Source organism: Myotis myotis, unplaced genomic scaffold (genome assembly GCF_014108235.1).
Source record: "Myotis myotis isolate mMyoMyo1 unplaced genomic scaffold, mMyoMyo1.p scaffold_m19_p_4, whole genome shotgun sequence".
Classification (NCBI taxonomy): domain Eukaryota; kingdom Metazoa; phylum Chordata; class Mammalia; order Chiroptera; family Vespertilionidae; genus Myotis; species Myotis myotis.
The window spans coordinates 10,816,330-10,838,787 of NW_023416346.1; the positions used below are offsets into that span (position 1 = coordinate 10,816,330).

General features: G+C 40.2%; 1 protein-coding gene across 2 annotated transcripts in view; it reads right to left on the minus strand.

Moving 5' to 3' along the window:
- Nucleotides 1-1,936: 1,936 nt before the first annotated feature.
- SPRY3 (sprouty RTK signaling antagonist 3) overlaps nucleotides 1,937-22,458 on the minus strand; it is a 70,253-nt gene continuing 49,731 nt past the window's right edge. The window contains exons 1-2 of one of the 2 annotated variants that reach the window (XM_036305671.1): nucleotides 11,347-11,711; nucleotides 1,937-5,843 (exon numbers count right to left, since the gene is read on the minus strand). In XM_036305671.1, the coding sequence (XP_036161564.1) occupies nucleotides 4,874-5,740 (867 nt within the window). In that variant the 5' untranslated portion in view covers nucleotides 5,741-5,843; nucleotides 11,347-11,711 and the 3' untranslated portion in view covers nucleotides 1,937-4,873. Of the gene's footprint in view, nucleotides 5,844-11,346; nucleotides 11,712-22,458 lie in introns of those variants that run through there. The other variant, XM_036305672.1, reaches the window with a different exon arrangement.

Below are 22,458 nucleotides of genomic sequence, written 5' to 3' on the forward strand. Positions count from 1 at the left end.
TTTCTTTTTATACTAAGAAGGCTATCTTGAGACTTTTTTACTCCTCTAGTTGTACTAGAACTTAATTTCCATGTAGAAGGAAGCCCTTCAAAGCATGTCAGAGAATACATAGATTCAGAAAGGCAAATTTAGTACATTTCTGAGCACCACAATAAAGCCTTATGTTCTTTAAAGATATAGTAGGTTATCTCTAAGTCATTTTGAATGAATGTGATCAAAGACATAAGGAGAAAGCACCAGCCTAGTGTGCACTTTAAGTTCATGTGTTTCCCTCTATCCACACACTTGCCTTGCTGTCGGTAGTGGAGCCACAGTGCTATCCCATTGCTCCTGAGGCAGGAGAAGCCATGGTACATGCTTGGGCACCCACACATGCGCTACCCAGAAGTAAAGGGGAAATGATATCCCACGTGGGAGGTATTTGACTAATGGAATGGGAGATATGAGATAAATTCTTCTTCTTTCCTTCCTCAGATGGGCTGTGGAGATGTAGTAGGCCTGTCACATGAGCTTGAGAAATTAGCTTATCATGAAACAGATTGTGGCCAACATAGTAATACACTCCTTTAAGTTTGTCCTCTTTCCTTCCCTACCTCACTACTATTTCTCCCTACTCCTACTTCCCTGGGTATTGCATGAAAGCTTTTGCTCTAAACTCTAAGAAACTCAGACAAAGACATCTGGATATGGAATTAAGTCATAACTCCATCCAAACTCAGAACTACATGACTCTGGACAGGTTGTTTTCCTTTCTGTGCATCTTTTTTCTCCAACTATAAAATGTTGATGTTGAAGTAGATGTTTTTACACCTACTGGCTCTGAAATAATGTCAGACTAAAAGATTGTCAGTGTGAGGGATGGGAAAAGGTAGGGTATTATACTGCCCAATGGTCATCAGTAGATTGCTTACATTTGAATGAGAAAAATGCACTCAATGTTAATAGCTCCAACCAATTTCAAGTTTCAAAAAATAGTTTTAGTTCTACTTTCTGCAGAAAAATACCATTAGGTTTCCTGGGTCTATAAAGAGAAGGCCAAATAAACTCTTACCCTCTCTGTCACAAGTGAAAATACTTCTCTACTAGCTCTACAACATAAGCTGTCTGAGAAATGGCAACTGACTGCAAGCATATTTTCAAAGGGAGTAGTGAAAAATTTTGTAATGTCACCACGTCGGGAAGCAAGACAGCTAAGATATGATGTCCATAACTATTGCTTCACTCTTAACATAGGAGCACATTTGTTTCAGCTCTTAGGTTGAAGATGGACTGGAGTTAGGGAAATGACTATTAACCATTGGAGGCTTGTTATACCAGCAGAGTTTACATCATGCTCCAGCTCCTAGGAGTCAGACAGCATAGGTTCAAATCTTAGCTCAACCATGTACAAGCTTTGTTACCTTTTGTAAGTCACTTAGCTTCTCTTGTGTTCCAGTTTTCTCATCTGTAAAATGGCTATCGTAACAGTATCTACATCATAGAATTATTGTGAGCATTAAATTAGCTAATATTGGTAATGTGCTTAAGATCATGCTTAGCACATAGTAAGCACTATGTACGTGTTCACTATATTTATTATAGCTATTGTGATGAAGGAAGATGGGCTGGAACCAAAGAAAAACTCTTGGCTAAAGCCATATGAAATGTATCAAGGGACCAATATGTAGAAAGCAGTAGAGTTAGGGGGTAACAGATGACCTAACTGCAAAAAAATGCTAAGCAGGAAACACCCTCTAAATATTCTTGTTTATACAGTACATGACACAAAGTCGAAAAATAATGAAAACAGAGCCTCTCTGCAGGATTTAGAGTTCTTTCGTATATATTTTAAATATACATGTGCAATACATTAAAATATATAGAGATGTGTGAATATATATATTTACAAAGGTTATATATATATATATATATATATATATATATATATATATATATATATAATCACAGAAGGGATACATATGCACACTCACTCACACGTCCGTGCGCGTACCCCAACAGGACCCATCTATACGTAAACCAGATGCAGTCCACATCAGGCCAACTTGGACACAAGTGAAAGCCCTGACTCAGCAGCAGATTGCAGATTGCAACTGCATTTGAGTAACCCTTCAGTTTCTTCTACCAAGTGTAAGGCCATTTAGAAACACACTGAGAAGAGCTCGTCTGGGTATATGGCAGAGCCCAGGGCCCCTCTGGCAGTGCACAATTTGCCTGAGTAAGGACTGCAGGATTGGGTTATCAAGGAGCTATCAAGGAGGAGGGACTTGCATTGCTTTGGGCCCTGAAACTAATAAGCAAACATCCATAGAATAACATTAGCTCCAGGAACAAAGCACTAGTGTCATAGAATCCTTATATATCTCAGCACTAAGCAAATATCAGGCAGAAGCGGAGAGAAGTGTGTGTTGCTACTCATCACCATCCAGCTTGACCCAGAGAACTGGGCACAGCTTTTAAAGGGTATATAAGTTCAAAGTTCAATCAGGCAAATTTATAAGATTAACAAAAAAGTACTTAAAAATTAAAGGATCTGAAAGCAACATAAGAGGTTACAGGTATTGGTTTGGGTTTATAAATTTTCCAAGAAGCCAAACCTTATATATGGCACCATTTGCAGCAATATCATTAACATTATTAATAATCATCATAACATATTTATATATACAAAAATAGAGCAAAGCAATTCTAGAAGAGGAGGTGAACATGAAGGCGTGGAGCTGTGCGCAACCCAAATGTCAGTACACTTCAGGAAGATTCAGAACCAACAATGACTGAGTGGCACATATTTCTATAGTACACATCCATCAGGGGGACATAGATGTTCCCTTCTTTTTCGTCCCCCTGTGTATGACTATACATCTCTCCCTACCTCTCCACCCTGCGATACACATCCATGCACACTTTCAAAGAGATGATATATAAAGTTAGAGTCTGGAAGTCTTAAACTAAGTTGGAGCACCTTCATTTCAAGCAAGTGCCCTCAATCTCTGCATTCTGTAGTGTTGGATTCACTTACAGAGGGAAACTGCATCTAGTTCTTGCGTCTTTTAGCATCAGTCTTTCGGAGCCTGCCATCACCACTGCAGCCGTTTTCTATCCAAAGGTATTCACAGCACAGGCTCTCGGCACTTTGAAAAAGAGAAGTCAGTTCTCTGTATCATACACCTTTTTTGTCTCAGTTTTCCACTGTTGCTGAAATTTAGGTTCTCAGGCAACTGTCATTGTAAAGTCAGGAGCAAGCACAGTGTGTGCAGCAAAAGGAGGCGCGATGGCAAAGATACAGCTTGGTTAGGGCTTCCTTAAATGTTCTTTTCTTTTCCACACAAGCTCCTACAAGGTGACAGAGCCAAAGGTGATGTCCACTGGGGGCAGCCCCAACACCTGGTAGTTAATTAGCTACCCACCTTGCACTGTATAAAGATCACCACACTAACTTGGCATGGTTCCTGAAAGTTGAATGGGAATGGCTTTCTGTCATTGTTAATAGAGCCCTCAGAGAAAAGTCCCATGACTTAACATGGAACAGGGTAGAGAAAAATGGAACTAGGAGTCAGAAGGCCTGCGTTCCAGTCCCAACTCTGCTATTAACTCAGTGTGTGGCCTTGAGCAAATTCCCTTCCTATCTCCAGGTCTCAGTTTTCCCATCTGTAAAATAAGGGCATTAAACTAGATTAACTGTTAAGATTCCTTCCAGCTCTACAGTTTTATGACTTTTGATGTCCATTATTAAGGCCTGAGCCATGCAGTCTCAGGGCAGTTAGCTTCTAAGAGAGAACAGACCTCTTTGATATCCTTTGCTTTGTTCATTTAGCTATAAAGCACGTCTGCCTTTGGCACTTGGGTCAGACATACAAAGTTATGAGCATCCTGATTTACTATCCTACTCAGCATGCTAGTGGAATCTGTCAGCACTATAAGTTCATTATTGGGAAAGGGAGTAAAACTCCAACCAATTAAACCTGGAAATGTAAGATACTTTTGCTTCATATGCTCACAAACCAGTTAAGTGTGGTTATGAGTGCACACACACGTCAGGATATAGACTATTGCTAGTGATCAGTCCGTTACAGTAATCCATTTCCCTTAATGAAAATTAGTAAATAGTATAGCATAGCAAAGTTTGGCGTCAAAGGAAACACCTACGGAAAAACAGCACTTTGGGACGTGTTAGAGAAAGAGGGACAGGTAGAGAGAGCAAAGACAGATCAAACAAGACAGAAATACAAGCAGAAAAAGGATTAGACTGAGAGAGAGAGGGAAGGAAGGAGTAAAAAAAAGGGAGGGAGAGAGAAGGAAAGGAGGGAAAGCAGAGTGGGTGAGAATGAAGGGGGAAGGAGTCCAGAACAGTGATGAAAGAAGAGGAGAGAGGAGAAAAAGAAGACTAAAGAAGAGAAGGGCACTCAACAGGGAGAAAGGGTCAGATTCCCTGGAATAGTGAATGTTGTTCCACATGGGCCTGTGAAAACCATCTAGAAGAAAGCTTTCAAAGGCACAGTGGAAAGCAGAGTGACGCCCAGAGCCTGCATCGAGAGGCTTTGCATTGGGGAGCCCCTAAACCTCCACGTTGCTGGCTCTGCCAGTCCTCAGTGTTCAAATCTCATGCCGATATATCACCTGAATTTGTCATGACAGCCATAAGGGCTGAGATGGTGGGGTGCGAAAAGGTTGGAGAGGAGTGGGGTAGATACTGTGAGAAAGAACAAGGCATCCTGCACCAGGATGTACTTGGCCATTCCCCTGACACTGCAGGAACAAAATTGGTGAGGCCCTAGCTTTGGCTACTTTACTCCTCCTTCCCCTCTTCAAAGATGAGGCGTTTGCATTACTGATGGGGGCTAGAAGGAGAAAGCTCTGGATCCATTTGGTGAGGAGGTCATACAGACTTCTCCTGGGCCTTGGGGAAGGGCGCACTACCAGAAGAGATTTTTCTGCACACAGTGTTGGTGTGCCTCTTACAGCGGCAGCCTGGTCGCCGGAGGCTATCATAGCCCTGCTGGCAGAGATGGAGGCATCCACGGGTAGGCAGGTAGCAGCACAGGCAGGGTAAGAAGAGGGAGATGAGGCTCATGGCTGCCCAGCGGACAAAGCAAGAGCTAGGCCCACAGGAGCAGGGCTCATCAGCGCAGTTGTCTTCATCATCAGTGGAGCAGTGGTAGAAGAGGCCCTTAACACAGCAGAGACAAGTGCCATAATCGAGGAGGCTCTCGGCAGAGCAAAGGCAACGCTGGTTGCACAGCCAGCAGGAGGGGAGAGGGCGAGATGCTGTGCAGAGGACACATTTGCAGCGCCCACACTCCTCACAGATAAAGAGGTGCTCACTGGGGTGCATTGCAGATTGCTCATCTTCTCCCTTCAGAGCACCATCAACCTTCGGGTGGGCCCCTGTTCCAGGCTGGGTTCGGATGATGGACTGGCCTGAAGGTGAGGGCGTAATGCTGGCCAGGAGCCTTTGATCAGAGGCAGTGGTGCTATGGGACATCGAGCTGGCAATGCTAGATTGGCTCAGATGCTGAGGCAAGGGCTGCAATTGATGGCACTGGCTGAGACTGCGGGGGAGAGCAGTAGGCATGGTAGCCAAGGACCAATCAGATTTGTGGGTTTGCACAATCAGGGAAGGGCTGGAGAGGGCCTGTTTACAGGGGGCTGGAGGCCGGTCCACATAATCATTGCTAGCATGAGTAGAGCGCAGCTGTTCAATAGGCAGGATTTGTTGGAAGTCATCTGTCACTGCAGCATCCATTTTGCCTTGATTCTTGAGTTCTGAGTGGCTTTGGGTCAGGATGGCACTTATGGTGATAAAGAGCCCTTGTATTTACATAGACCTTAGGGAACATCAGAAAATCCTAGGAGAGAAGAAATAGAAACAATTAATGAGAACACACAGGCATGAGTACTTTGCAGGGAACCGATAAAGCTCAGGCCCTATCACCACCACTACCTTGGATCACTTTATGGTAGATTTCATGTCACATATTTATTCTGTGATGACCTCACCTACCTCTTTACAGGCAAGTCTGATCTTCCCAGTCCGACTATAAAGCACTTTGGGAGCAAAGATCAGATCATTGATTTCTTTTGTGTTCCATCATATGACTAGGGTCACAGGAGCAGCTAGCTCATTCAGATGTTTGCTAACAGAGAGATCTAGGCCTTCAGCATCAAAATTCTAATAAAAACGGACCCTAATTTCAAACATAAAGGCCACTCCCTGAGGCAATGCTGATGTCAAAGAGAAAGCCTCAAAAGTCTTCTGTGAATTTTTATATATAAATTCTCCTTTCATTGAAATCTGTGAGAAGCATAAATAAACAAGTGAGAAATGACATTGCTTGATTCAATGGATAAAGGCAAGCAAGCAAGATGCGATGATGGCAGAGATGTGGCAGAGACGCAGAGGGCAGAGATTAGGCTATCTGCAGAATAACAGGAAAAAGGGCTTCCCAAGGGTGCAAGGATGCCAAGACTAATCATCCTGCAGCTCTCCTCATCTAATAGGCTGATTTAACTTATTGAGGAGGTAATTCTTTCTAAATGGGAGTGTGGCTCCAGAATCAAAATTTTTTCTATATACATGGAAGTAATACTGGGGCTGAAAGAGCCATACAAGATGATCCCCAAATTATTTTAAATATCACCTATGATTATACTTATTACCACCCCAAATCAAGTTTTATTGATGGGATTTACTTGGCAGAATCGGCTTGGGGTATTTTTCTCTATCTTTACCTTACACAATACAATAAACTGGCTTTCTTAAAGAACAGCTATGTTCTTATATCAGATTTAAGCTAAGAAAGCATGTGCTCTATCTCCATTTTACTACAATCCAGAATAATTGGTGGTTATTCCCTGAAGGATTTGATTGAGCCTAGTATTGTTAACGGTGACCATGAGGAAAACATTGTATACATAGCAGTTTAGTGTAATGCACCACCGGAAGACTGAACAGCCAAAAAGGTGCACACAAGGAAAAAACACAAATCTAAGAGTCATCCTGGAGGCATTAGGACCTAGGAAACAACATCACGAACAAAGTACATATTTGAAATCCATCAGATTTCAGGCCGTCTCAAAATAGATTGATTACTCACACAACTGTATGGGATGGAAAGCTTGAATGAGTAATATAATGAACAAGTGAAAGAGCATAGTGCTTGATTAAGCTTCCATAAGCAAGCAAACGTGATACTGAAATATGCCCAAAGTTCAATAACAGGAAAAATAAGGATGCAGTTCATAAAGGACTCCGTGGCTAATAATATGACCAGACTCATTGCCTTTTGAGGCTATATGCCCATGCAAACCTGTTTAGTTGAATTTACATCTGTTCATTTTTTGAAAAGAATATTTAATTTGGTTAAAAATAACTTTTCTGGCACATAACATCACAGAACCAGTGTGAGTATAATTTCACTGTTTAGCGAGTTCTTTCAGTGTTATTTAACGCAGCACGGAGAGTGCAGATAAACACTATGGAGAGTCTAAGACAAATATCTATATAACTTTTGTCAAATCACTTGCTTTGCTTGGACCATAGTTTCACTATCCATATAATTATAGGGATGGACGAGGTGATTCTGAAGGACTGTGCCCCATTATTGTTTATGATTATATAACCACATCATTAGACAAAAGAATTATCTTTGTCTATACCTTCTACACCTTCCATCCTTGAGGGAAAACTAAGCAGCATGGCCTTGTTTATATATCTGGACATTCAAAGGCAAAATGTCTCTTTTATTCACTTGGACTCACAGCCTCCTGAAGCCTCCCACCTCTACCTTTGTTGTATCTTTATTAAGCTTCATAATCTTAGCATTAGAAAAGAACAGGTAGTTTTCATTTGAATACTCAAATAAACAAGGACACATTGTTCAGCTGACTTGCAGGGTATGTGGATGTAGGAGCTTTGGATTGGGAAGAATCTTTTGACAAACTTATAAGAAATAGATTTGTTCACCATCTATCAGGCAAAGAAGGTGTTGGGCCCTTCAAATCCTTTACACTGTAAGAACCACATATACTCTGGATTCATTAGACTTGTTGGTTTCCCAAAGGAAACCAGATTCAAAACATACTGAAGATTCCAAGAATCAGTGACTCAAAGGAAGGCACACAAGGTCTCAAAGCTACAGGAAATTATCATATGGGATTCCAGGGATGTCACCAGGTATCTCAGAAACATGATCAGAAGGTTGAAAGCTAAGCTTAGGGGAATATAGGTCATAATAGAAATGACTCAGAACCATGTCCCAAAGGGATTCTGTCTGGGCAGAAGGGCATGTGGTGTTTAGGCTGAAAAGGTGTATTTGGGTATTGATTAGATTGCTGCAAGATTGAGGAGTTGAGATGATTGGTTAAATGATTAAAGGAAGCTTTGGGCATCAATCTGGGATGATGAGGCACTACTGTCTTGATTACAGGTAAGGGGATTGACAGGATACATTCAGAAGGTTTTTTCTTGCTCTGTAAAATCTTTTTTTTAAGAATGGACCGTGGAAGATCTGCAATATGGTGGGCAGTAGGACCTGGGTAAATTCGGGGTGTTGAGTAGGATAAAACAGGATTGGATGACAATAAATTGTTTGCCATTCTGGACGTGCTGAATCCGATCTGGCTAACAGGATGAACTGAAATAGATACTGTAGGGGAAGGTAAGAGGGGGGAAAAGTATTGAGAAATGAATAGGCAAGAGACTGTTTGCAGTACCTAGATTAGATGAAAAACTACGACTACATGCATGTTTATGATTTAGAAATCCACCCATTAAAGGCCCATTCATTGTGAGCAGCAACAGTTAAGAAACTGACTATGCTGTTAGTCAATTGCATTTTCTAGTAAATGAGAGACAGAATATACATATCACATATTATTAAGTAGGAGCCAAGGTGATTAAAAGTCTTGGCTGTACATTGATGGGATCTAGTGATTTCTGTCACGTAGTGCCTCTGCAGTAATGAATGATGCATTGTAAACCCACTCCCATCTCAGTCCCTCTGGCCAGGTGCTCAGAGCTTTCTCAACAGTTTTTCTGTAGCCCTGAAATTTGCTATGTTCAACCTAAACAGAAATTCCTTTTCTTATGTCAATTTAGGGACGAGAAAGCGAAATCCATTCAAGAAATCCTGCTTGTTAATGAAAGAAAAAAATGTATTTTCTCTCTGGAACCTAAAATCTGCCATGTTGAGACTAAAGTTGAAAACTTTCCTATCTAAAGCCCTTCTAGGCTAACACCTTAAGACAGTCCTGATTTCTGTGATAAATCCTTTCTGATACAATATGATTCATCCTCAATTTCAAAGAAGAGGGGGGAAGAGAAGGAGAGCCTGGCTTCTGTTTGCTCCCACTCCCTTGGGTTCAATGCTGTTTTGTGCCTCCCTGTGTAACGGCTCTGGGGTGTGTTGCCTTTTTCTGTGCTCTGCTGTTATATACACTCCTTCTCAGAATAACTGAAAGCAAACATAGGGGGAATTTCTGCTATGGCTTTATATGTTTTCTTAGTTCTACTGTTCCAAAGTCTGCTCTCTCAAAATCCCTCTCTGTGCAAAAGCATTTGCATCTCTATCACAGCACTCCCCCCTTACAAATACCAAGTTGTATATAGTTTACATTACTAACCTCTCAGCCACTGACTGGGCCTCCCTCCTACCGCATACATCTTGCTGGAGCTGCCAGGTTCTCACCACATTTAACTCTTAACTTGTCACTTTGCTCCCCTAGTCCTATTCATGACTCTAATCGTTTCATTAAGAATCACAGCGATTTCTTTCAAACCAGGGAGTCTTGCAGTTTTAAGCCCTTGCATTTGTAAAGATCTAGGTGTTTTAGTCATGAGCAATACAGGAAAATGGCAATATCAAATGCATCCACACACTTCTAATCCTGAAGAAAATGATAGTTGTTCATTTAAGAAGTAAAAAAATCTTCCCTTGGACCACAAATCATGTTGTAGGAGGCATGAAACTTAAGATCTAGTCCTAGCTCTAGCTCTGCCTCAGTTTCTTCATCTACAAAACGAGGGGAGATGAAAGGAAGGTTGTAAAAGCCCCTTCTTTTTCCGACGCTCTCAATTTTTTATGCTGGCTTTTTAGGTTGCGTTTCTCTGTCTCAAAGGTCTTTCATGAAGAATTAGTCTCCCTTCCTTTAAATTATTTCCTTTCTCACTACTCAGCTCCTCAACGCTGAATAAAATACCTCCAAATCCAAGTCACTCAGATCACTATCTTGATTGTTTCATAGCTAGAAAGACCAAAAACCAGAACACACACACACACGCACACGCACGCACACGCACACACGCACAAAATGTGCAGAATATTACAGTCAAGTCTTAGTAAATGTTTACTTAGAGGTACAGGGGGAAAGACTAATACTTCCTTGTGGATCAACTGCTAGCCTGTACCTTATTTGTATGCATGTATGCTGCTCACTTGTTGGGAACGTGATTTAACACCTGGTATATCTAAATTCATGTGATAGCCCATTAGGTTACAGTGAAGTTTTAATGCACCCAGTAAAGCAACAGTAGTTTGCATTTCAAAATAGATTTTCTGTTTAAGAGTTCAAGGTCTGTTTTCTGTTCGTCCGACTTGGTTTGCAGCATGCAGAGGTGATCATTATATTCAGAAGAATGGAGAGGACTGGAAATCACGGCCTTAGGTCCTATCGAACGCCCATTGGCTAACTAGACATGCTCACAGGTTCTCACTTTGGACAACATTTCCATATGCCACATAGAGACATGTGCCCATACCCCCCAGGCACGGATCCAGAGATTTCTAAATCATTGCTCTGACTCAATGTAAGTAGGGGGTTATGCCGTGTCAGCTTGCGCCATTTCTACCCAGGGCAAGGTGATGTGATGAAATCTGAACGATGCACAGCCCAGACTTGTGAACCAATAGCTGACTAGCCCCACGCTGACAGGATACCCGCTGGGCAGCCAGACTGGCCTCAGCATGGGCTCTCCCTATATCCTCAGTTTGCGTGGTTAGGCTGCGCTATAAGGGACCCAGGCAAGCATCAAAATGCATGGAAAGGTCAACAGGCTAGAAACGAAATTGACATTTGGCCACAAAAGGGTTATTTGGAAGTTCCATTTTGATTTATAAATATCCAGTAAGAATAGTGTTCTGCAGGAGCCGATTCATTTAAATCTCATTTAAATGGTTTTCATTTCATTTTACCCACGCGCTTGCGTTTGTGCTCGTGCACACGCGTGCGCACACACACATACACACGAACACACACACACGCACACGCACACACAGACGATGGCTGGAATGAATGGCAATCTGTGCATAGAAAGAATTCTGGGGTCCTTAAGATCTAATCGGTATGGCTTACCTTGAGGAAAGGATCTATCCATGCTGAGAAAAGCAGAAGAATTAATGCCCCATCTGGCTCAAAAGACCTCTTCTGATTCTTTAGGCTTCTCCAACCTCTTTTCAGAAAGTCTTGAATGAAAACTCCTTCACCGGCAGTGGAGCCAGAAACAGAGATAGTTCTGTCTCGGTCTGGTCTTTCTGACACAGCAGAGAAAACGGAAAGGGAAAAAAAAACGGTGGTGGGGGGAGGAGAGTCAGACCTGTAGTGGCAGATACTTTGTATAGATTTTCCTTGCAGATCTAAATCTTGATGCACGTATTCCCCAAAGAAAGCTCAGCAGGGTAAGTTGTTCGCCTCCTCCTCCTCTTCTTTCTCCTCCTCCTTCTCCTATTTCTCCTCCTCCTCCTCCTCCGCCTCTTTCTCCTCCCCCTTCTCCCCCTCCTCCTCTTTCTTTTTCCCCTCCTCCTCCAGCGTTTTCCTTCCCCTCCTCTTCCCCTCCCCCTTCCCTCCTCCCCTTCCTCCTCCTTTACCTCCTCCCCCTCCTCTTCTGCCTCCGCCTCCACCTCCGCCTCTGTCTCCTCCAATCTGACAGATGAACCGAAGCTGCAGAAACTGCAGTTGTAGACACAGGGTATCTCAACAGAGCAATAGATACCGATAGTGTGTGATTATTTATATAGCGCAGGGTGTGTTGGTATATAATCTGCAGAGAGCAGGAGGGGGGGGGAGGGAGGCGAGATTGCAGCGCGTTCAGCTGAGCTAGCTGGCTGTTTTGTGAATGTAGATGATTTCTGGAGGTCTTGTGAATGGGTTAGAGGGGAGGAGGGGAGGGAAGGGATTTATTGCTCCTTGTTATAATTTCTTTCTCTCCCTCTCTCAGTGTCGTTTGTTTTCCCGGAGCTGTAGCTCTTAATGCTTGGCTAAGTGGCGTCATCCAGTTGAAATTGAATCGACCCATTAGAACTCCCCATAGGAATCTCTGTATCCGGTCCCTGGGTAATGACTGAAACAGGATTTAAAGGGGAATGGGGGCGGGGTGGAGAGTAACAATTTTAAGGAGGCCTTATTTAAATATCTCTGCCAACCACAGTCCTACAGAGCCACTCAGCCCTTGCTGAGTGATTGCAGCTTCAATCAGATGGAGACAGAGCTTCTCCTTTGTTTAAGGGTTTCTCCCACGTCTTTTCTACATTCATTCCCACTTTTTTCAGCGCTAATAAAGATTATCCATCCATCATCCATTGGGAAACCATTAACCAACCTACTTTCCCTTTCTGCCTTTAGTATGTCATATACTCAACAAATATGTTTGAGAGCCTTCCTTTGTGCTAGGTGTTGCGGATTCAATAAGGAAGACAGAATCCCTGTTTCCAGAGGAGCCTCGTTGGGGCCGCCAGGCTTCTGAAAATAAAGCAGCTTTGGACATTTTCTCTGAAACCAAAGGACGGAGTTTTCTGTAAATTATCCTCAGTTCACTGTTTAATTCAATAGGAAGGGGTCTTCCTTCTGGGCACCCAGACAGAAGCACCTTAGATGAAAACAAGCCTCATATTTAAAATAAAAGAGATCTGATTTCAAGTCCTGCTTCAATAGACAAGTAGCAGGAGCTTGACCATCAACATTCTTAGGATGCTTTGGTTATCCCATCGATAAAATTGAGAAGGTAAATGGTGACAGTTAAGAGTAAAACAAACCTGTGAGTCAGGAAACTCAGATTCTTAATCTTACTCTAATTCCTTGTGTGACCTTTGCAATTTACTTTACCTCTATCTAGTGCCTCAATTTCTACATACAGGAGGTGATCTGATTAGGTAATTGCTAAGATACCTTCTAGCTCTGACATTCTATTTACACCCTCTCAGGAGGGTAAAGAAAACACGAGATTAAAAACACGAATGCTTACATGGGTCTGCATGTGCATGTGAGTGCGTGCGTGGCAAAGTTGTTCCACACTGTTTTGTTGATGTGTATGTGTGTGTGAATGTATATACAATGTACCTATCCATTATGTGTGTGTGTGTGTGTGTGTGTGTGTGTGTGTGTGTAATTTCTAAACAAATCAGAATTTCCAGAGTCAAAAGATTTTCCTTTGTAAATTCTTCTCTTTTGTGGCTCAAACCTCTTCCTTACTCTTAACATTGACTTGAGCTTATCAAAATTATAAAAACTATTAAAGCTAATCTGTAAATTCATCCACACAAGAGGATAGATTTGCTGATAGTCCATCCACCATTTTTTAGCGGGTATTTATTGCACATCAACTTTGTGCCAAGCACTGTACTTACTAGATTCAGGTCAAACAGACCAGGGTTCCAATTTTGTTTCTCACTTTATGAGCTGTCTGACTTTGAGCAACTCAATTCATCTCTCTCAACCTGTTTCTTCATCTTTAAAATGGAGGTACTTACATCATAGGATTATGCTGATTCCTATAGATTGAATACAGTCTTGCATTTAAAAGGTATATCATGTGTCTGGAATATAGTAAGTGCTCAATGAACAGTAGATGTGAATATTAAGAACTTTTTCTCACCCTAATGTAGCCTATAGGAGAGGCAAGAGATTCTTTCTATTTGAAATTCTTTTGTTTTTTAAAGTCCAGCTTTAAATTTGAACAGATATGTGCTAAATATATCTTCCTTAAATATGGTTTATTTTCACGCTTTATTCCCTTATATCAAAAACTTATTTTTAATTTCTAAAGCATTAAGCCTAAATTACTCTGCCTGTCAATCAAGTTATTCTCCAACTCTATACATTCCACTTCTCTCCTCTTAACATAAGACAGGTTGAATGTTTTGATAAATACCTGTACTGTTTTTGATCTGTGGCTTGGTGTCTGTGGATACGGAGAGCTGATTGTATGCATTGTTCTATGTCATTTTATATAGGGGACTTGATCATCCGTGGATTTTGGTATCTGTGGAGATTTCAGTAACCAAACCCCTCGTTGATACTGAGGAACAACTTACGTTTTGGGGGAGTCATAAGTTATACAAGGATTTTCAACTGTTCAGGGGGTCAGTGCATTGTTCAAGGGTCAAATGTATAATTAGATATTATTTAATAATACATAATTAATAAATGAATCCTTGCTCCCCAGGGGCTCATACTTTGGCAGGGAAGATAACAAATAGACAAATATAATAAAGAATAAGTGCAATGGAAAGAAGCAGAGAGAAAATACACCTCATCCAGTGTTGAGGGGGTTATGGAATGCTTCCTAGAAAAGGTGACATTGAAATATAAATTTGAAGGATGAGAAGGACATTACAGCCAGTGGGAATAGCATGTGTAGAAGTCAAGAGGTAGCATAAAGGATGACAGGATGAACTGCAAATAGAACCATCACTGGATCTCCCAAACTCAGTATAATGCCTGGAACAGAAAAGATACTCAAAAGAACAAATAAAAATGATTGCAAGCAGAGATAGCATAATGAACAAAGACACAAAGATGTGACAACATGTTTTGTAAACCATTCTAAGGAGGGTACCCTACACTCATAGCCTTAGCAAGTCAAGAGCAGAAATTTTCTCTAGAAGGCACCACCCACATGTTTTATTCATATTCCTGGAATGTACTAAGCTTATTTAGGTTTTCCTAAATTGTAGCAAGTGGAAATAGATTTTATATGAAAACCAAGTTTGTATGATAGTCCAATTCAGTGTCTAAAATAATCATTATCAGAATCTTCATCCATAAACCAAATCAAATATCAAATTCTCTCAGCCTATAATTACAACCAATTCTCTCTTATTTTGTCTGCATGAAACACGTATTCTGCACAAATTCTGAAAACATTTCCTTATTCTCTTTTTCCCAGAATAGAGCCCAAATACATTTGAGAGCCTGTAAGTTCCTATATGAGGCCAGTTCTATCCTTTCATTACTGTCTACTGGAGTCAAGAGTAGCTCTTTAGAAGTAACAGATGAGCCCTAGCCGGTTTTGGATAAAGCGTGGGCCTGTGGACTGAAGGGTCCCAGGTTCGATTCCAGTCAAGGGCAAGTACCTAGTTTGCAGGCTCCTCCTTGGCCCAGGCCCTGGTCAGGGCGCATGCAGGAGGCAACCAATCAATGTATTTCTCTCATATCAATATTTTTCTCTCTCTTTCCCTCTCTCTTCCACTCTCTCTAAAAATCAATGGAAAAATATCCTCAGGTGAGGATAAAAAAGAAGAAGTACCAGATGAAAATCTATGGGCATCCTGACTCAGCAGTGGTGATGCCAGAAGAAGTAAATAATGCCAAGGAAATGGAATTTCTTAACCAAAAACCTATAGGGCTGGTGATAATTATTTTCTTTTCCAAAGAAACTGGCAAACAATATAGGAGCAATATCATCAATAATAAGATCATGGTATAGAAAAGTCAGAGAGAAGAAAATGACCTGGGAGAGTATAGAATTGTAGAATGGAGGGACAATGTGGTCCTGTGGAAAGAAAGCTGCACTAAGAGCAAGGAACTGTAAATTCCAGTATCCTAACCTGCCGTGTGGGTTTGGAAGGTCATTTCTCATCTCTAGGTCCCATTTTCTTATCTGTAACATGGTGTGCTTCAATGTAATTAAATAAAACAAACATATACTGAGTACCTACTCAATATCAGGCAATATATTTGATGTAAAGAAAGACACAGAGATGAATTGTGACACAATATGTCATCTAGTAGGCCCTCAATACTTACTGGTTGAATGAATGAATGAGTAGTCTTATCCTCTCATTACTCAGTCTAGTAGAATAACTATACATATAAACACATAAACTGCAATATAATTGATCATTAAATCAGATGACAGATAATTGTGGCTTGAATGAAGATAGGGACAGTGTGGATAAAGAAAAGTGGATGATCAGTAGAATATAGAATAACCAAGACTTTGACTTATTAGATGTGGTGTGTTAATTGCATCATTTACTGAAATTTGGAGGGAACACTTAAAATACCTTTGAGTACATTGGGGTTGAGATGCCTATGTAATATCTAAATGGTAATGTAGGTAATATTAAACACGGGTTTTGAGCTTAAAAGAGGATATGGATCAAGAATAGAAACATGGGCACTCATAGTGTACAGATTTACGTCATGTGAATAGATGAGTCTAGTCAGAGAGAGTGTGCAGAATGTTAGAGTGACAGAAAGGTATAAGTCAAAACCCCAGAGAGTGCAGGTATTTAAGGGATTGGCAGGAAAGAAGTCTATAAAATAGACTGAGAAGGGATGACCATATATGAGTCAGGAGAATCATGAGTGTGTGGTGTCTGGCAGCTAAGAAAGTATATTTGAAGTTGAATGATCAACTATCAATTGCAACAGATTGGTCAAGTGAGATACATAAAAGATATGAAGTATCTACTGGTTTGGCAATTTGGAGATTGCTAGTAAATTTGGTGGAGAGAATAGAATTGTACCTTTTAAGCAGTGATTCTCAACCAGGACTGCACATCAGCATCATATGTGAAATCTTATCAATCTACATATTGCTAAGCCTTACTTCCAGAGATTCTTACTCGGGAGATATTGGATAAGACCCAGAGAATCTGCATTCTCAAAGAGTCCCATATGGCTCCTGAATGTACCATGCTTTCTCTTACCTCTAGATCCATTACAAACACTATTTTCCTTGCCTGGAGTAATGGAAACTCCCAAATCTACATCTCTGGGCCAGACTTCCTAGCTTAACTCTAGACCCAAATATCCAACAGCCAATCAGAAATTCCCATCCATCATCTTCATTTATCCACCAAAGGTGATGTAGGGTAATGGAGATTGCTATTTTATGTATGGTGGTTATGGAAAGTCTCTCTCATTAGGTGTCATTTGAGCTGAGTCTCAAATAAGCTATATGGGGACAGCAACTTCCACATGGAGGGAACAGTACATGCAAATCTCTGAGGCCAGCATGTGCTTGGCATGTTCTAGGAAGAACAAAGAGATTAGCATGTGTAGAGTGGAAGGAGTAAGGGGAGAAAATGAAACCAGCACAGAACTGGATCATGTGGAGTCTCGTAGGCCATGTTAACAATTTTGCATTTAGAGAAGATATTGTAGGTTTTTGTCCAGAGGAGTGATGTAATATGATTGGTAATTTTATTTTATTTTATTTTTTTTAATATATTTTATTGATTTTCTACAGAGAGGAAGGGAGAGAGATAGAGAGTTAGAAACATCGATGAGAGAGAAACATCGACCAGCTGCCTCCTGCACATTCCCCACTGGGGAAGTGCCCGCAACCCAGGTACATGCCCTTGACCAGAATCGAACCTGGGACCTCTCAGTCCGCAGGTTGACGCTCTATCCACTGAGCCAAACCGGTTTCGGCATGATTGGTAATTTTAAAAAGATCACCGTGGCTGCCCTATGGAGTGCATATTTGGGAGAGGGACTTGGGGTGGAAGCAGGGAGAATAAGTAGGAGGTTATTGCAACAGGTCATATGAAAGAGGAGTAACAGTGGAAGTGATGAGAAGATAGAATTGGAAGTTAGAATTCTGGAACTCTGTTTATATTTTCTGCCATCAAAATACCTGTTTTTTTTTTCTGATTTTTTTTCCATTTCAGTGAAAGGCATCACCTATATTTTCCCAACACAAAGTGTGTGTGTGTGTGTGTGTGTGTGTGTGTGTGTGTGTAAATGTCTCTGTCTTTTCTGAATGTATGTATACTGACTTTGGCCTGTCTGCATGCCCTAAGTTGCACAGGCATGCCATCACCACAGAACTTACCTCTAGGCCACTTATAGTGTGCCTCAAGTACATATTTTTATATGGCCTGTCACACTTCCTACTGGGCCCCTGTGTCCACATTCATGTACCAAAAGTGTACCATGGTGGTGGTGAATATTTTATTGAGCATCTGGCCACGTGGTGTTTAGATTCTGGTATTTACTTAGCGGAACATTTCCCTGCTTTACATATATACCAGCATACCCTTCACTTTTTTCAGCTATGCAACTTTTTTCTCCATCTTAATAACAAGGTTTAAAACAGCAACGAGATAAAGAGACAAAGCTGGGAATGGCAGGAGCTTTGAGGTCACTAATGTGTCCATGTTCCACACTCTCCTACAAGGGAGGACAGCCTGTTACAGGTGACAACAGCACAGAGGATTACATTCGGTTCTGGGAGCAGTTTATTTTCAGAACTGACATCCTACCCAGTACTAAATATAGCCAGTCTCTTCCTTTCAAACAAGGGTTTCTTTTCTGTTAAACTTCAATAAAGCTCTTAGCTCTGTATTACAAAGTCAGTCTCCCTCCCTCCTACCCTTTCCCCACCCCTCTCCACTACCTTTATGAAACTTATTATTGTTATACTCCCTCTCCCCAACCACCTACTTTCCTTTCTCTGGCCTCTTTGGTTTCTTCTCCTTCTAAATATCTCCTCTTTCCTAGTTCTCTCCTCTGATTTCTTGATGTACTTCACTATCCCTTCTGAGCACTTTCCTCTTCATGTCCCCAATTTTTAAAAACAGTCTCTTACAAATGCCCTCCCCCAATAGGTCAAGAGAATACAGATGTCTTAAGATTAAAATGAGATATTTTATTTATTTGTTTTTGAATCTCCCCAGGCTGAAGACAGCCATGTTTGTCTCCTTATGTGCCAACTGATTGTCATGTAATATTAATGACATGCCAGCATTTATTGAGCATTAACACTGTATTTTTCTAAGTACGTTATACATATAACCCTAATAAAAAAAAATCCTCCAAGTAAGGAATGTCCTCCCCATTTTAGGATGGGACAACTGGGGCCAAGAGAGGTAATGGTAAGCTTCCTTAGGCCAAATAGTGACTATGCCATAAATGGAATTTGAACTTGGGCAGTCTGACTCCAGAGCTCACACCTTTAACTCCCATGCCATACTACTTCTCTATAGTAGGATTAGTGTCTATTGTATGCCTACTAAATAAACAGGGAGCAGAAGGGTAACAGCTTCTAAAATAGCTTTCAGCTGACTGAGAAGATTGTACTCTTGTTAACTTTGCTTTTACTAAAGCAAAACGTGAAGGTGAAAGAATTCAGAGAAACTGGGATAAAACATGAAAAGAACTAGAAAGGGTTTTTGCTTTCCCTTTTTCCTGCTTGGTTTGAACTATAATTCTGAGTTTTAGGCACTAATAATCTCTTCGTTCTTTAGTTAGACTATGTGAATTCATCAAGACCCAAACAATTTGTACAGTTATATTGCAAATTCTGCACCAATTACAGCGAATGAATGGTTATATTCATACAATGGATTACTACTCAACAATACAAATGACTTGTTTTAGTCTATTACTATTACTCAACAGTCAGTCCATGATTATTATTTGTACAAAACTTCCTGAGCAACTTCTCTAAATCACACGTTTTTATACACTAGCTACTATGTGTTATCTGAAAATGAAATGAAGAAACCTAATTCATTTGCAATATCATCATAAAAGATAAAATACTTAGGTTTAAATTTAATGAAAGTGCAAGACCTGTCCAGTGAAAATTATAAAATGTTGAAAGAAATGAAAGAAGGCCTAAATAAGTGGAAGAACATTCATGTTCATGAATTAGAGCAGTGTCAGGACAATTTAATGGGGGAAAGAATAGTCTTTTGAACAAATGGTGACGGAACAACTGGATAGCTACAGACAAAAGAATGAAGTTGGACCTCTACTTCAAACCATATACACAAATTAACTCAAAATGGATCATAGACCCAATGAAGGATATGAGTAAAACTCTGTGACCTTGGATTAGGCAAAGTCTTCTTAGATATAATAACAAAAGCACACATGACAAAAAGAAATAGATAAATTGTACTTCTTTAAAATTAAAACCTTTTTTGCTGCCAAACATATCATCAAGAAAATGAAACTACAACCAATAGAATGGGAGAAAATGTTCACAAGTCACATATCTGATTAGAAACTTGTTTCCACAATAGACAGAGAAACCTTCCAACTCAACAACAAAAAACCCACACAAATAACTGAATTGAAAAATGGGCAAAGGATTTGAATAAAGATTTATCCAAAGAAGACATAGAAATGGCCAATGTGTGATGGAATATTACATGGTGGTAAAAAAGAAGGAAATCTTACCATTTGCAAGAGCATGGATGGATTTGGAGAGTATTATGCTAAGTGAAATAAGCCAGTAAGAGAAAAACCAGTACCATATGATTTCACTCATATGTGGAATGTAATGAACAAAATAAACTAACAAACAAAATAGAAACAGACTCATAGATACAGAGAACAGACTGACAGCTGTCAGAGGGGAGGGAGGTTTTGGGGGGTGGATAGGTGAAGGAATTAAGCAAAAAATAAATAAAACCTCATAGACACAGACAACAGTATGGTGATTGCCAGAGGGAAAGTAGGGTAGAGGTAGGTAGAAGAGGGTAAACAGGAGATAAATGGTGATGGAAGGAAACTTGATTTGGGGTGGTGAACACACGATACAATATACAGATGATATATTATAGAATTGTGCATCTGGAACCTATAAAATTTTATTAACCAATGTCACTCCAATAAATTCAATTAAATATTTTTTAAAAGCATGAAGGCAGTTAGACCTCTGGCATAAACATTATTTTTTTTTAGCACTTTGCCATTGGCCTTTTAACTTTATTTATAATACTTCATGCTTTGCAAATATTTTAAATTGTTAGGTAGTTAAACTGATCAATCTTTTCCATTATGAGATTGACATCTAGCTTTAGGCCATATCTCCCCATGTTTTCTTCTAGTACTTCTTATATTTTGATAATTTCATTTTTTCAATAAATCTCCAATGCATCTGAGTTTATTTTGGTGGAGGGATATGTTAGTAATCCAGCAGCGCTACCTCACAGGGATGTGTAGTTTATGCACTGTACAAAGGTGCCTTGAGGATATTTTCTTTGACTTTAAAGCTTAATTTTTTTTTTTACAAAGATCTGTCTAGGCACGTGTCATTCTTCCCATTATTCCCGCTTAATGGGCTCCTTAAATCTGAACACTGAAGTCATTCTTCAGTTTAAGGAAATTTTAGTTTAGTATTTCTTTGATTCCTTCTCCTCCCTCACATTCTTCTTTTCTGTCTCTGTTTCTATCTTTGCATCTCCCTTCTCTTCCCTTCCCTTCCTTTTCTTTCTGGAACTTTTATTAAACAGACACGGGGTTTTTCATAAAGATCTCTACGTCTCATAAGTTTTCTTACCTTTTGTTTGTTGGTTTTTTGTATTGAATCCTGGGAGAATGTATTCAATCTTCAACTAAGTTATTCTTGTTTTAGTGTACTGTTAGTCACCCCTTTAGTAATGAGTAAATTTTTGGCAATTATGTTTTTCATTTCTAAAACCTCTATAGTAGACATTTGTCATATTTGTGTCTGACCAAAATATAATGAATAGCCTTTCTATAGTTGAGAAAATCTTACATTATAATTTTTACCTCTCAAATGTTGAAGTCAAAACTCACACTTCTAGTCTGTACTGAAACTAAGATGTAGAAATATGACTTAGGTCTACCAATCAGATGCCCTAACATGACACTTTGATTTGGAATTGAAGACATGCATAAAGTAATACTGTGTGGTTTTTATTTTTGCTGGAATAGGTGGTAGTGAAGGAACTTGGCTTTGGAGGATGGCAGAGATTGCAAGGTCAAGTTCTTAATTAAAGTAGTGGCATCAGTGCTGGCAGCAGTAGCTGTTGCAGCAAAGTCAATTTCTTGGCATCTAATGCGGAGCAACAGTTTTTCTTATCAGGCAGATTCTGTGGCATTAGTCCTAGGCAATTGTTTCTGGAAAATGAGCTTTAAGATTGGTTTTCCAGCCTTTCCTTAATAAATAACTGCACCATGTACATAATCCCAATTTTAGCATCCCCTTTTCAAACCATTTCTTTCTATCTTTTCTGCTCACTGCTTCTAATGCCAGATTCCTAACATTTTCTTCACCCTACTGGGACCTCCAATCCATTAACTCTGCTACTTTTTACTGCTACTTGTCTTCTTATTTGACTTTGTATTTCATGGCACATCATTATAATCACTCCCAGGCATATACCATTAATTCTTTTGCCGCTCTTTCCATTCATCTTACTCACCTGGGAAAAACCCAAACCTGATTAAATTCAAGTCTCCATTTATTCTGTTCCCATATCA